Source organism: Sarcophilus harrisii, chromosome 5, assembly GCF_902635505.1.
Source record: "Sarcophilus harrisii chromosome 5, mSarHar1.11, whole genome shotgun sequence".
NCBI lineage: Eukaryota > Metazoa > Chordata > Mammalia > Dasyuromorphia > Dasyuridae > Sarcophilus > Sarcophilus harrisii.
In genome coordinates, this window is record NC_045430.1 from 87,701,456 (window position 1) to 87,714,615 (window position 13,160).

Below are 13,160 nucleotides of genomic sequence, written 5' to 3' on the forward strand. Positions count from 1 at the left end.
TTCAAGATCACATGGCACAAAGGAAAACCAGAATTCACATTCAATCATGTCTCCCAAATCCAAATTCAATATTCTTTCTACTAAAGCAATTTCAAAACGCTAGAAATCTAGGAGAAAGGGTGCAAAGGGTAAAGGGACAGCAAGAAAGGCCTTAAATTTTCCTTCCCTCCTGATCGACCTATTTAGGATGGAACAAGAGTTACGTACACCTGAAAAGGGGAATGGACGCAGTATCTTTTCTAGAGCCCCACCTACCAAACACATAGAAGAGACTAAACTCTTCAGGGATGGGATGCAGTACTTTCCACACTTGCCCTGACAGTTGGCAGGCTGCAGGGTCACCCTGCCTGGGACAAGCAAGCTAGAAGGAGGAGGCCAAAGACATCCCTTTAAGGCAGGTGAGTAATTCTGCTCCCCACCCACAACACACACACATCCTGGGCAAGAAAGAGGCCTTTGTCCCAGGCCATATGAGGCAGAGGGGGAGGGGAAGTTACAGGTAGAGACTTTAAAGCATCCGATTCCTCCCCTCCTCCTGCATATCAGTCTTCCTGCTCCCTATGATCTAGTCCTGGCTCTGATGGGGCATCCTGAAATGAGAATCCTAGGTATTCTGACCCCACACACCTCCACCTGCCCAGTAAATCAGGAAGCTGGACAGGTGGATCATGGCCATCTCTTTGAGGCCTTCTCTATTCCTCATCTCTGTCACCCAGGGGCTGCTAGCAATCAGAACCAGTAGAAGGGCTTGTAGGTCATTTTCAGATAAGGCTGCCACAATTAGGATCTCGTCTATACGCAGAATGCAAGCAACTGAGGCCCATTGGGCAGGGAGCACGTATGTCTGGGTCTGCCCAGTAAGCTGGGGGATTGGGGGTGGAGTAAGAGGTGTGGGCAGAAACCACACAGGGCTCAAGTTTCCTCTGTCAGCCAGAAGGGGCAGGAGGAGAGGAGGGCCCTGGGAGAAAGGGGAGGTTGGGAGGAGGGACCAATAGCCCATAGCCTGGGGGCTTTGGAGAGGAGGTTTTAGCTGCCTCTGGATCTACTGCCTGAGCCCTTGAACTCAGTCCCTGGATATGCTACAAGGAACGGATCTCCATCTTTCCTCCCAGTGACATCAGTGTGGTCTGCCTCATCTCTCTGCCTTCTCAGAGACAGAAATACCAAGAGAAACATCTCTCCTCCCTCTCTCCACTGCCTGGACACTACTACAGGTAAGGGACGGGAAAGGAGATTCTAATGGGGAAGTTAGGGCAAAAAGAATTCTTAACTTTCCAGAACTTCTGCTGATTCCAAGTCTTAAGATCAGATCTTTGGGTCAGGAAATGTCTTTGGAAAGGCAAATAGATGTAGGTTATACACTCTGAGATCCTCATGAGACAGAGTACAAAAAGAGAGAATATCTCAATAAATAGAAATTGGAATGGATTATTTGAAGGATTTGCTAAAAAAAAAAAAGGGGGTGGGGTGGGGCTTGAAGAAGCCTGAGGGAAACACAAGACGAAAAATGGGACTAAGTAAAATCAGGAAAAATAGTGTTCTTACTACATACTAGGTACATGTGAAGAACTGAAAAAGTTCAGTATGCACCATCCTTCTCCCATCCATCCATCATCCATCCTTCCATCTATACACACATAGCCACATCCCAAGGTTCCTAATACATTTTATGTGGGTGTTGTATGTGTGGCAGAGGAAGGAATATGGAAGCAGTATAAATGCAGAGAATGGGTCCACTCGGGATGCCTTGTTCTGTGCCTCAGTTTATTCTTTGCCCCTCTGGAAAGATGGAAAGAAAGTAAGATTCAGAATTAAAAATGAAGAGTGAAAAGAGAAAGAAGAAAATCATTTCTTTCATGGAAGAGCTAGGCTTGGAGTGGGAGATGCTAGACTGGGAAAGTGAGGATGATGGGGAGCAAGGATCTTCCTTCCTTACTCCCTCTTCTCACTGCTTCCTCAAGGAATAGGCAGAGTGGAAGTTGAAGATGAGACAGACTGGATAGTATTCTCTGCCCTCCTTCATCTTCCTCAGCTGTACTTACATTTCCCCTCCACCCTAGCAACCCTCCCCCCCACAACACATATAGCTGAGTTACTGAAACCCCCAAGGAACAGAGTTCTGTTCTGATTAACAAAATTTTCCTTTTCAGCTCTTTTTCTCTGGGTTGATTCCCCTTTCTCTCCTTTATTTCTTTTGCCTCTTTTTCTCCGTGTATATTTCTCTAGTTTTTTGTCTCTCTTCAACATGTCTAATGTTACATCAATCTCAATTACATCTAACAAAGTTTTAGCCAACTTTTCTTGACTACCATCAAAGGCAAGCTCATCTCCTGATTGGGAGGCTAGTATGAGAACAAAATGAAGGTAAAAATAGAGACCTTGGGGCAGCTAATTGGTGCAGTGGATAGAGTACCAGCCCTGAAGTCAGGAGGACCTGGGTTCAAATATGACCTCAGATACTTAACACTTTCTAGCTATGTGACCTTGGGCAAGTCACTTTTAACCCCAATTGCCCCAGTAAAAAAAAAAAAAAAAAAAAAAAAAAAAAAAAAAAAAAAAAAGAAGAAACCTTGAAACCAGGATACCCAAATCAGGAAGCCCAGAACTCTTGGGTTCTCGAGCAAATAGAAATCCTGGGAAGCAGGATTTGGGAGGGTTCTCCCTCCTTTCCTCAGCACCTCCAATTCTCAAGCCTTGGTGCTTCCTCCCTAGATGATCCTAATAATTCTCTATTCCTCATCTCCTCGTAGGACTCCAAGATCTTTTTGTAAGTGTTTAGAGATTCCATCAAGACTATACAGAGCAGAACTAAGAAGAGGCAGCGGTAGCCTGAGGGAAAAGATGTTTCCATCCTTAGAAATCTCTATATTCTGCTGGGTATATTCAACTTCCATTTGTATGGGCTAAGAAAGAGATCATTCAACATGAAGGCAGGAGGATGGAGAAAATAGCCCTAGGAGAAGCTGTATACACTACTGAAAGACCACCTGGAAAAGTATCAAGAGACAGGGAGATTTCCCTCAGAAGACCTTTCTCAGGTGAAAGTCACTAAGAAATAAACTTAAATGCATTTGTATGGAATAAATCATATGTCATAGTTACAGATATCTCCCCAGTGTCTCCCTACTAATCCTTGGCCCTCTCCCTCAGAGTGCCCCACACCCTTTCTATTTGGAGTGATCCTTTTCACCATCTGTCCACTCCTTTTTTCTCCCCACTTCATTGGGTCTCAACCACCTGTTTTCTGAAATTGAAAGCCCTAAGGGCCAATGAGGATAAACATATTTTTGAGGGGACTCTTGACTATCACCAGGTTAGTTGGGGGAAGGGGGAGAAAAAATTACCCCTTCCTCACCACCTGGCTCAAATCCCTTAATTTCCCCTTGCAGAAAGATGGTAGAAATGACCAAGAGATAAATCCCCATTTTCCTGAGGAATGGGGAGGACAGAACTTCAGGGAAATGGGCCCAAAGGGAAAGAACACTAAAGCCAAAGGAGAGAGAAAAATCAGAAAAATTTAGATCTTGGGGTTCCAAGGGACCTTAAGACATCATGTCTTTTTACTCACAAGGGCATTATCTGCATTTAAAGATGAGGCAATAGAACATCTGAGGGTTTCAATGACATGCCCAAGTTTATACCGGCAGTTACTGGTAGAGAAGGAAGCACATTCTAGGTCTTCTGCTCACTGACCCCTGAAGGAGGCAAAGGCAGAAACCCCTTCCCAGAGAAACAGAGAGGGAGAGAAAGAGGGGCTTGGGGGGGGGGGTAGGATAAGGGAAAGAGGGGGCAAATCTATGAAGAGCCATTCCCCCAACCCCTCTCACTTTTCCTCTGTGTTACCACCCTTAAAGGGACTCAGGAGTGACTGTTCTTCATTCACATTGCTTTTACACAATTTCCGGCCAGAAGCCAAAGTAGAGGGCCAGAGGTTGGGGGTTCCGGTGTTGAAATGGCATCAAGAACAGGACACAAACACCCCACCCACTTGGCCCAGGACACATAGGGGTTCATCCTATGACTACACCCAGCCTGAACCCAAGGAGGCATTTCTCCAGCTAGGCCTATGGACACTGACAAGGAGGAGGTTGGAAGGGAGGCAATGATACTGGGAGGAAGGGGGAAGATAACACAGGATGGGGAGTCATAGGGTCAGTGTTCACATCCCAGATCTGTCTATTTTCTGTGGGAGCTTGGGCACATCTAAGCTATCTAGTCTTTCGCTTCCTCCATTATAAAAGGAGAGGGTTGGACCAAATGACGTGTCTAAGGTTGCTTCAGATATAAGCTATGATTCTATGATGCTCAGGACAGGGGACACTAGAAGAGAGGGACATGAACAGAGAAGGCCAATAGGGAAAGAAGGTAAGGGCCATTGATATGTTCCTCCTGTTTGTGAACATTACTGTTAATAATATTACAAATAATTATTTTATTAATATCACTAATAAACCTTAACAATACCTTATATATACATAAGAACCTTTTCTGGTTCTCACTAAATTGAGTTATTGAATACCACTCTTTGAGGGTTAGTGCCTAATTAAAGAATAGAGGCTATATTAATTAATCATGATTGATTGGGAATGTCTGTTTCTAAGGGCATACTTACTGCTGAGATCATTAAAGCATTTTAGCCTTTGGACCTATTATTGAAGATTTCTCCTATGCTAAGAAAAGTGAGTTTGGGCTCCATTCGGAAGAGGAGGTCTCTGACTCTTAAATTATGAAGAGGTCCCTCTCGATGTCTCCCACAAACTTGTTTAAGTTTCTTTCCCAAAGAAGATGATGGGGTGCTGTCTTAACAATTTTTAGATTCTTTCTCCCACCCACTCCCAACTACCTTTCCTCAAATCCCTTCCTCACCTTGCCCTACACTTTTTCTATCAGAGAAAGGATAAAGACAAAAGGGAGGTGAGCTGGGGTGAAGAGGAATGAGTTGGCAGTGTTTTACCTAGAGAAAAATAGATTGGGAATGCTAATAAGGGTAATGGTCTTCATGTCTTCAAAATAGATTCCTAAATGGATGGAACAACTGGAAAATATTGCAGGTAGATAGTAAAAAGAACTTCTAAATAAGAGATAAAGGAAAGAAGAAAGAAAATTGGAGGCAGTTTTGCTTTGAAGAGATCTCAGTTTAAAAAGAAAACTGTGTGGGCTGGGGAATGGATAAAATGACTCTTTTGGGGCCACAGGCACAGAGGTTATGCCTAGAAACCCTATCTTCCTTTCCTACTCTACTCTTTGCTGTAGGGTTGATAAGCTCTTATCTCCCTCAGCCAGGAGGAGCCTAGGGTGGGGAAATAGGAGAGGGTAAGGCTATTATCAAGGACTAGGTCTGGAGTGGAGGTGGTTGACTCTTTCCATGGCACAGCCCCTTAAGGATCTCAAACTTCTTACATATAGGAAGAAAAAAGGTAAAGGTCCAGAAAAGAATATGTAAAATGAAGAAGAGAAATAAACTCCTGATGTTGCCCCAGAGAAAAAGCCCTGGAGTCCTGACTCCCTTTCCCAGCTGTGGATGTGGTTTTGGGGTGTGAGGAGGAGTAGAAGAAAAGTCTTTAGTCCAGGGAAGATAAAAGACCTAACTGTTACTGCCTCTCGAAAGACAAATAATTTATTTTAACAGAAAGATGGGTTCTGTGATACTGAGGACTTCCCAGCTCATAGAACTTGGTGAAGGTGATCACCAAGTTGATCAAATAAGGGAAATAGGAGCCTTTTTCCCTCGAGGGATGTCCCAGAAGTCAGAGAGTTGAGATGAGGGGAGAAGTTCCTCCCAACACAAGCTGGAAGATGGACAATAGGCACTTGGGTAGGTGAGATTCTTACTCTTCTCACTTCATCATTTCAGGTTGCTTGGGTGATCTTGGCCCCAGGGGAGCCTTTCCTGGCTCCTGGCCTGGTAGGATGCCCCCGTGTCCTCCACAGCAGAGCAGGAACCGGGCTACACTACTCACTGCCCCAGAAGTGGGAGAGATGGAGCTGACTTGGCAAGAAATTATGTCTATCACAGAGTTGCAGGTGAGAAGGGGGATGGTCTGGGCAGCAAGGGTGACTAGGAGTCTGAAGAGAAGGGTCAGAAAATGCTCTCTTCGAGAAGGGTATGACTGCAGGAGTAGGCCAGAATGGGAGATCAGGTAAAAATCAGACAACCCCAGATCAGGAGGTGGGGATGGGCAAGGAATTGGGCTGGGTAAACAAGAGAGAGGGTACCAAAGAGCGGTGGGAGCAGAAAGGGAGTAGCTGTTGGTGTGGTAAAGGAAACACAGGCTCTCTCCACTGCTTTTTTCCATCTCCCTTTTCTCACTTGCTCACCTCCTTTCCCTTTCTTTTTTTCTCTTCTCCATCACTCTTTCTCTTCCTTTACTGCTTCCCTATTTAATCCCCTTCCCCATATCTTTTTACTTCCTGCTTCCTCTCACCTTCTTAACCTCCCCCTCTTTAGTGTCCCCTTACCCCTCTTCTTACCCATGCCCCTCCTCCCAGGTAAGAGAGTCTGGGGCCTTTGAGGGACGATGATGCCGGGGTCCCCTCCTCCTGCTGGTCAGACAAAGGGGTATCTGTTGAACAGAACAATGACTTCTTTGTTCCTAGTTGGGTAGGGATCTGGGGTGGCCGCTGGCCATGGGCTGGGGGCAGTGCTCATAGCAGGCTCACTGCATCCCTGCTTGGATTGGATGGCAGACAGAGAAGAGACAGATGAAAAGCAGGGGCAAGAAGAAATTGTATTATCGACCCTCAGAGTCCTGAATTACCCCAGAGCTCTTCACCTCCAATTCATCCCGTTTTTTCTGACTCTCCTCATATCTCACTCCCCCTTATTATCCTTTTTCAGACTTTCTCTCTTTTCCCCAGTTCTAGATTCCTCCTCCCCGTCTTCCCCATATATTCTACTTTTCTGTCCCCCATTCTGTCTCTTCCCCTTCTAATTCACCAATACCTCCCACCCCACATTTCCCTGAATTCTAGGTTTCTAAACACAGATGAGCATCCAATACTAATCCCTCACATATCTTATATCTAAAAAAATAGCTGTATTATTATAAGATCTTGGGGTCCCTTATGGAATCACTTTATTGTTGCTCCTCATCTCAGATCTCCTCCACCAAACTGCCTCCTACTCAGCAATTGTCCTTGCAAATTGGCAGAAAAGTCCCCAAAAGAACTTGATCATAGAAGGAAGACTTGACATCCATTTCTCTGTCTACACATAGAAAGATTCCTAGGACTATAGGACCATAAAGCTAGACTTGAAAGAGACCTCAGAGGCAATCTAGTCTAAACCCAAAAATGGGACAATGACTTGACCAAGATCACATGCACAGGCATATTAAAGGTTTTCTGATTCCAGAAATTCTTTGATACTTTGTATCATAATTTACCATTAATGTACTTCCTTCTTAGAACAATGAAGATCTTTTTTAAACTTTAAAACTTTTTCCAAAAGATTCTACAACTAAATGTTTTGGGTAATCCTTCCTTTGATGCTAAACTTAATACCTCCTATAATTAATAACAATAATAATAATAGTACAGCTAACATTTAAATACTACATTTAGGTTTGCAAAATATTTTACAAATATTAGTTTAGTTCATCCTCACACCCTGGAAAACATATGCTAATATAATCCCCATTATACAAGTGAGAAAACTGAATATAAGGTTAAGTGACCTGCCCAGGGTCACACAACAAGTAAGTATCCAGGGTCACATATGAACTCAGGTCTTCCAGACCCAGTACTCAATCCACTGCGCCCCCTAGCTGCCTCTTTATTTACATTTTAGTTTAATGATTCCTTGTGTCAAGGACCCTTTTGGCAACGTGGTGAACCCTGTGAAATCTTCCTCAGAATCATGTTTTTAAATACATAAAATAAAATATCCATAACATTGCAAAGGAAATCAATTATAATGAAATAATTTTTATTAAAAAAAAAAAAAGTTCCTGCACCCTAAGTTAAGAACCCCTGCTTTAGTCAAAACTTAGTAAATAAGCCATATTTTCTGTCCCATCCTATGTGCTCTCTATTCCCTCAAACTTCTTTCTTGTCTTCAGACTATCATTTCAGATCCTTCAGTCAGTCATTCAGTCAAAAATGTTAAGCATTTACTATGTGCTAAGCACTGCTAAATTATGGGAATACAAAGAAAGACAAATCAATCAATTAATCAATCAGTCTCTGCCCTCAAGGAGTTCACAAGCTAATCGAAGAGAGAACTTGCAAATAATTATGCAAAAGTAACATCTATGCAAGACAAATTGGTGATATATCACAAAGGGAAGGCAGTAACTTTAAGTGAGGTCTGAAAAGGCTTTTTTAAACTTGGACTTGAAGAAGGCAGGAGAAAGGAAAAAATTCCATGGGGGATAAGGGGTGAGTGGGGCCAACAGTAAAAATCCATGGATTTGGGAGATAGAGTAGTTTGTTTGAGAAACAATAAAGAGGACAATGTCATTGAATAACAGGGCATGAAAGGGAGTAAGAAATAACAAACATGGAAAAGTTGGGAAGTTATGATGGGCCTTAAAATCCTTTGGATTTTATATTTAATCCTGGAGCTAGAAGTCATTTAGAGTTGACTGAATAGAGGGCAGGGCAAGGCCAATGTGAGACATAGACTTGTTCTTAAGGAAGATCAATTTGACAGCTGAGTAGATGTCCTGGAGTGGGGAGAGACCTAGAAAGAGAGACCAACCAGCAGGCAGTTGCAATAGTCCAGGTATGAGGTGATGAGAGCCTACACAAAGGTGGTGAGAAAAGGAAACACATCGGGCAGATGCTACAAAAGCAAAATCGATGGAATCGATTGCGTTGGGTGACTTAATGGTGCCTTTGACAGTAACAGAAAAGTCAGGAAGAAAGGAAGACTTGGGAGTAAAGATAAGGAATTCAGTTTTAGACATGTTGAGTTTTAAATATCTATAGGACATCTGGTTGGAGATGCAAAACTGGAAGTCAGCAGAGAGATTAGGGATAGATAAAAAGATCTGAAGAACACTTATATTGAGATAATTGCATGATGTTAATGAGATCACCAAGCAAAGCTGTAAGAGAACACTTATAATTAAAGGACATGAGCTGGAAGAGGATCCAGAAAAAAAGAGACTCAAAAGAAGCAGTCAGGTAGGAGAACCAGGAGAAAGCAATGCCATGAAAACCTAAGAGAAAAGGGTGGTAAATGGCATTAAATGTTAAAGAGAGCATGAAGAAAGAGAATTTAGATTTGGCCATTAAGAAATCACTGGTAATTTTGGATAGAGTAATTTCAGTTGAATGATGAGGTCAGAATCTAGACTTTAGGCAGAGGTCCTCAAACTACGGCCGGCGGACCAGATGCGGCAGCTGAGGATGTTTATCCCCCTCACCCAGGGCTATGAAGTTTCTTTATTTAAAGGCCCACAAAACAAAGTTTTTGTTTTTACTATAGTCCAGCACTCCAACAGTCTGAGGGACAGTGAACTGGCCCCCTATTTAAAAAGTTTGAGGACCCCTGCTAGAGCATTAAGATGAGAGTGAGAGGAAAGGAAGTGAAGGCACCAATTATAGACAGTTTCCTGAAGGAGTTTAGACACAAAAGGGGAGAGAAAGACAGTGGAGATAGATCAAGTGAGAATTTTTTGAGGATGGTGGAGATGTGTGAATATTTGTAGGAGGTAGGAAAGGAGCCAGTAGATAGGGAAAGGTTGAAGATACATAAAAGACTAAGAATGAGAGAGGGGGCAGTCTGCTGTAGAAGACAGGATGGAATAGGATGACTTGAGCTTGTTTGCCTTGGGAAGGAGGACTACCTCTTCATGAGGAGCACAGAAGAGGAAGCTCTCCACGAATAGCTTCAATTTTTTTTTCAGTGAAATATGAGGAAAAGGTTTTCAGATGAGAGAACAAGAGGTTTGAGGAGGGATAAAAAAAGTTTAGAAAGGACAGCTAGATGGTGCAGTGGATAGAGCACCAGTCCTGAAGTCAGGAGGACCCGAGTTCAAATCTGTGCAAATCGCTTAACCTCAATTGCCTCAGAAAAAAAAAAAATTAGAAAAATCACTGATGATTGGGATAGGGAATTAGTTTAAGGAAGTGTAATAAGACTGCCTTGCTACGTGAGAGCACAGTTGAGATGATATAACACAAAATTGTAGTGGTTCCCATGAGCAGTTTCATGATTTTCTCCAGCTTTATTCAGCACATGGGTGATAGTGAAGTCAGCAATGGCTAAGAGTAATCCATGGTTAAAGCTTGGAAGGGCAAGATGGACAATAAGATAAAGGAGCAGGGATTTTTTTTTTTTTTTTCAAATTTGGCCTCAGACACTTAACACTTCCCAGCTGTGTGACTAGGTAGGTCACTTAATCCCAACTGCCTCAGCAAAAAAAAAAAATTTGAACTCAGGCCCTCTGACTTCAGTGGTGCTCCATCCACTGCACCACCGAACTGCCCAAGGAGCAGGGGTTTCTAGAGAAAAGACATTCTGGAACTGAAATGATTCACCAAAGAGTCAAGATGAAGAGGGGAGGAGAATATAGTCAGTGTAATAGTGACGGACTGGGAAAGAACCGAGGGGAGGAGAGTTGGGAAATTTCAATGAACACAAAGAATAGTATTAGGGGTTGCAAGACAGAGGTAAATGATAACAGACTGGGAGCAGTTGAAGGAATTTCAGAGTTTCCTCCCATCCTCAATCTTTCTAACTTCTGTTTTTCCCTTATCTTTTTCTCATCTATCCCCAAGTATTTCCTGACCTTTCAGGAGGGAACATGTGTCATGATGGGACTGGAGATGGGAGTAGATATCTATGGAGAATTGAAGCTGTAGAGCTGGGCCTTGATATGCGATCTATCCCATCCTGTCCTGCTCCCCAGATACCACTATTCCTCCCAGAAACATACCAATTAGTCATGGGTAAAAAATCCCATGGGGGTGCTCCTTTTTCCTTTCTGTGGCTTGCCAGTGCTTTTAGGAGTCTGGCTTGGGAGAGAGGTCACTCCATAGAAACCTTTCCTGCCCCATGGCCTGGAGGAAATGCTTGGATGTGTGTGCTAGAGGAGCTAAGAAACTTGACTGGTGTATACCAGGGCATGAGGCTGAATATAAGGCTGGAATATAAGGCTGTGTGGAGAATTCAGAGCTAAGTAAGCCCAGAGAGAAGGAAGTTGATTATAAGGAAATGAAGACCAGTTATCGGTGATATTGATTGAAGGGCTAAGTATAGAAATAGAAGAGCTAAGGAAAGTATTAGGGGCTGAATGTGGGCAAAAAGACACTGTAGGATTGGGGATAACTAGAGAAAAGAGGTTGCATGTAAGGATGAAAAGTGAAATTCAACAGAATAGAAGTTGAGTACAGGGGATGGGGATGCTGAATGGAATGGGAAACTGGGTATAATAAATGGGGAGATGTGTATGGGAAGTATGAAGATGACTAGAATGGGGGGATGAGCATGAAGGAATGGTAAGGGATGCTGGGGATGCTTGGAAAACCAGGTCTAGCCAGGCAAAGCTTCTTTCACAGTGAACTGACTGGTCTTTTCTTGCACAGGGCCTTGATATGCAAAATGAGCCAACCTTTGAGTCCCCAGTGCCATATCCTGGGCCTGCACCTCCCCCTGCTTATGGACCTTGCCCAGTTCTCCCCGACACTGGCAGCCACCTCACTTCACCCTATGAGGGTCTCTACCAGGACTTCCCCCCACCTTCAGCTCTAGTTCCAGACTCTCCCTATGCATATGGCAGCTTGGCCCTTCCTGTTTCCAAACCCATGACTCTCTCAGGACTCCTCAGCGACCCTCTCCCCAAGTCCCTGTCCCTGCTGGACATGGGACTGCCTGTGGGACCCACCAAACCGCAAGAAGATCCTGAATCTGACTCTGGTTTATCCCTCAACTACAGCGATGCGGAATCTCTAGAGATGGAGGGAATAGAGGCTGGGAGACAGAGGGGAGAGTATGTAGATATGTTCCCAGTTGAGCACCCCTACCCACTCATGCCTACCTCTCTAGTCCACTCCAACTATCCTCTGCCACCTCCTGAGACTCACTTGACTTTTGAACCCACGATGTGCCCTGGAAGGGCCAAACCCTCAGGGAGAGGGGAGTCGGGAAGTAGGGATGAGCGCAGGGCTTTGGCCATGAAAATCCCTTTTCCCACTGAGAAAATTGTCAACTTACCCGTGGATGATTTTAATGAGTTGGTGGCTAGGTATCCGCTGAGTGAAAGCCAGCTGGCCTTAGTCCGGGACATCCGACGGCGGGGCAAAAACAAGGTGGCTGCCCAGAACTGTCGCAAAAGGAAGCTGGAGACTATTGTGCAGTTAGAACGAGAATTGGAGAGGTTGGGCACCGAGCGGGAACGGTTGCTCAGGGCCCGAGGGGAGGCCAACCGGACTCTGGGGGCCATGCGCCAGCAACTGGCAGAGCTCTATCGAGATGTCTTCCGGAGACTGCGTGATGAAGCTGGAAATGGCTACTCCCCAGAAGAGTATGCCTTGCAACAGGCTGCTGATGGTGCCATCTTCTTGGTGCCCAGGGGAGTCAAGATGGAGACTTCAGACTGAATGGGGGAAGAGAAAGTAGGAGGGAAAAGAAATTGGAGGTCACGTGCATTTCCTTCTTCCCCCTTCTTAGATGGGTGCTCCTCAAACGTGGTCCTTCCAGACAGAGGTTGGAGAATTATTTGGAACGTTTGGGAAGAAGGAGATCTCTGGGGAAGTGAAGGGTAGGGGTACAACCAGGAATGCCATGGTGGTAACTCCAGGAGAGCCTGGTTTGGGGTATATAGGGGGCCTGGAAGCTGTTTGCTCTCTTCCTAATCATCCCCCTCACTTCAATTCCCCAGATGGATCCCTGCATCGCCAAGGACTCAGATTAAGCTTTGAAAGATAAAGCATGATACAAAAAACTTTATTTGGTCTTCTTTGACTTGTATAATTTGGGCAGTGCTGGGCAGCAACATAGAGACTGCTCATAGGCCAGAGTTATTGTGGGGAGGAGAGAGGGATATAGGGGAGTGCTTAGGGGATGAATGGAGAACATACTGGTTGGATCCTGAGGAATAGGTAGAATCTATTCCCCAATAACAGAAGGAAGACAACAGTAGGTTCTGGAGATTTAATGTCTAGCAGTTATCTTCTCTGCCCCTTCTAGACCAGGAGATCCTATTGGTACA

The 13,160-nt window shown here is 44.3% G+C and overlaps 1 protein-coding gene across 4 annotated transcripts; it reads left to right on the plus strand.

Annotated features, from left to right (window-relative positions):
- Nucleotides 1-910: 910 nt before the first annotated feature.
- NFE2 (nuclear factor, erythroid 2) lies at nucleotides 911-12,893 on the plus strand. 4 transcript variants are annotated; one of them, XM_012551575.3, is made up of 4 exons: nucleotides 911-1,214; nucleotides 2,751-3,038; nucleotides 5,855-6,024; nucleotides 11,536-12,893. In XM_012551575.3, exons 2-4 carry the CDS (start codon nucleotides 2,939-2,941, stop codon nucleotides 12,547-12,549), a joined length of 1,284 nt encoding a protein of 427 aa, XP_012407029.1. In that variant the 5' UTR covers nucleotides 911-1,214; nucleotides 2,751-2,938; the 3' UTR covers nucleotides 12,550-12,893. The 4 variants fall into 4 exon arrangements, with proteins under 4 accessions (XP_012407029.1, XP_012407031.1, XP_003772368.2 ...); XM_012551577.3 differs by lacking the exon at nucleotides 2,751-3,038; XM_003772320.4 differs by lacking the exons at nucleotides 911-1,214; nucleotides 2,751-3,038 and adding an exon at nucleotides 3,159-4,365.
- Nucleotides 12,894-13,160: the final 267 nt, after the last annotated feature.

Coding starts and splice junctions, on each gene's coding strand:
- NFE2 (XM_012551575.3), top strand. CDS start 2,939: ATGGAGAAAATAGCCCTAGGAGAAGCTGTATACACTACTGAAAGACCA. Junction 3,039..5,854: donor CCTCAGAAGACCTTTCTCAG/GTGAAAGTCACT, acceptor TCATCATTTCAG/GTTGCTTGGGTGATCTTGGC. Junction 6,025..11,535: donor TGTCTATCACAGAGTTGCAG/GTGAGAAGGGGG, acceptor TTTCTTGCACAG/GGCCTTGATATGCAAAATGA.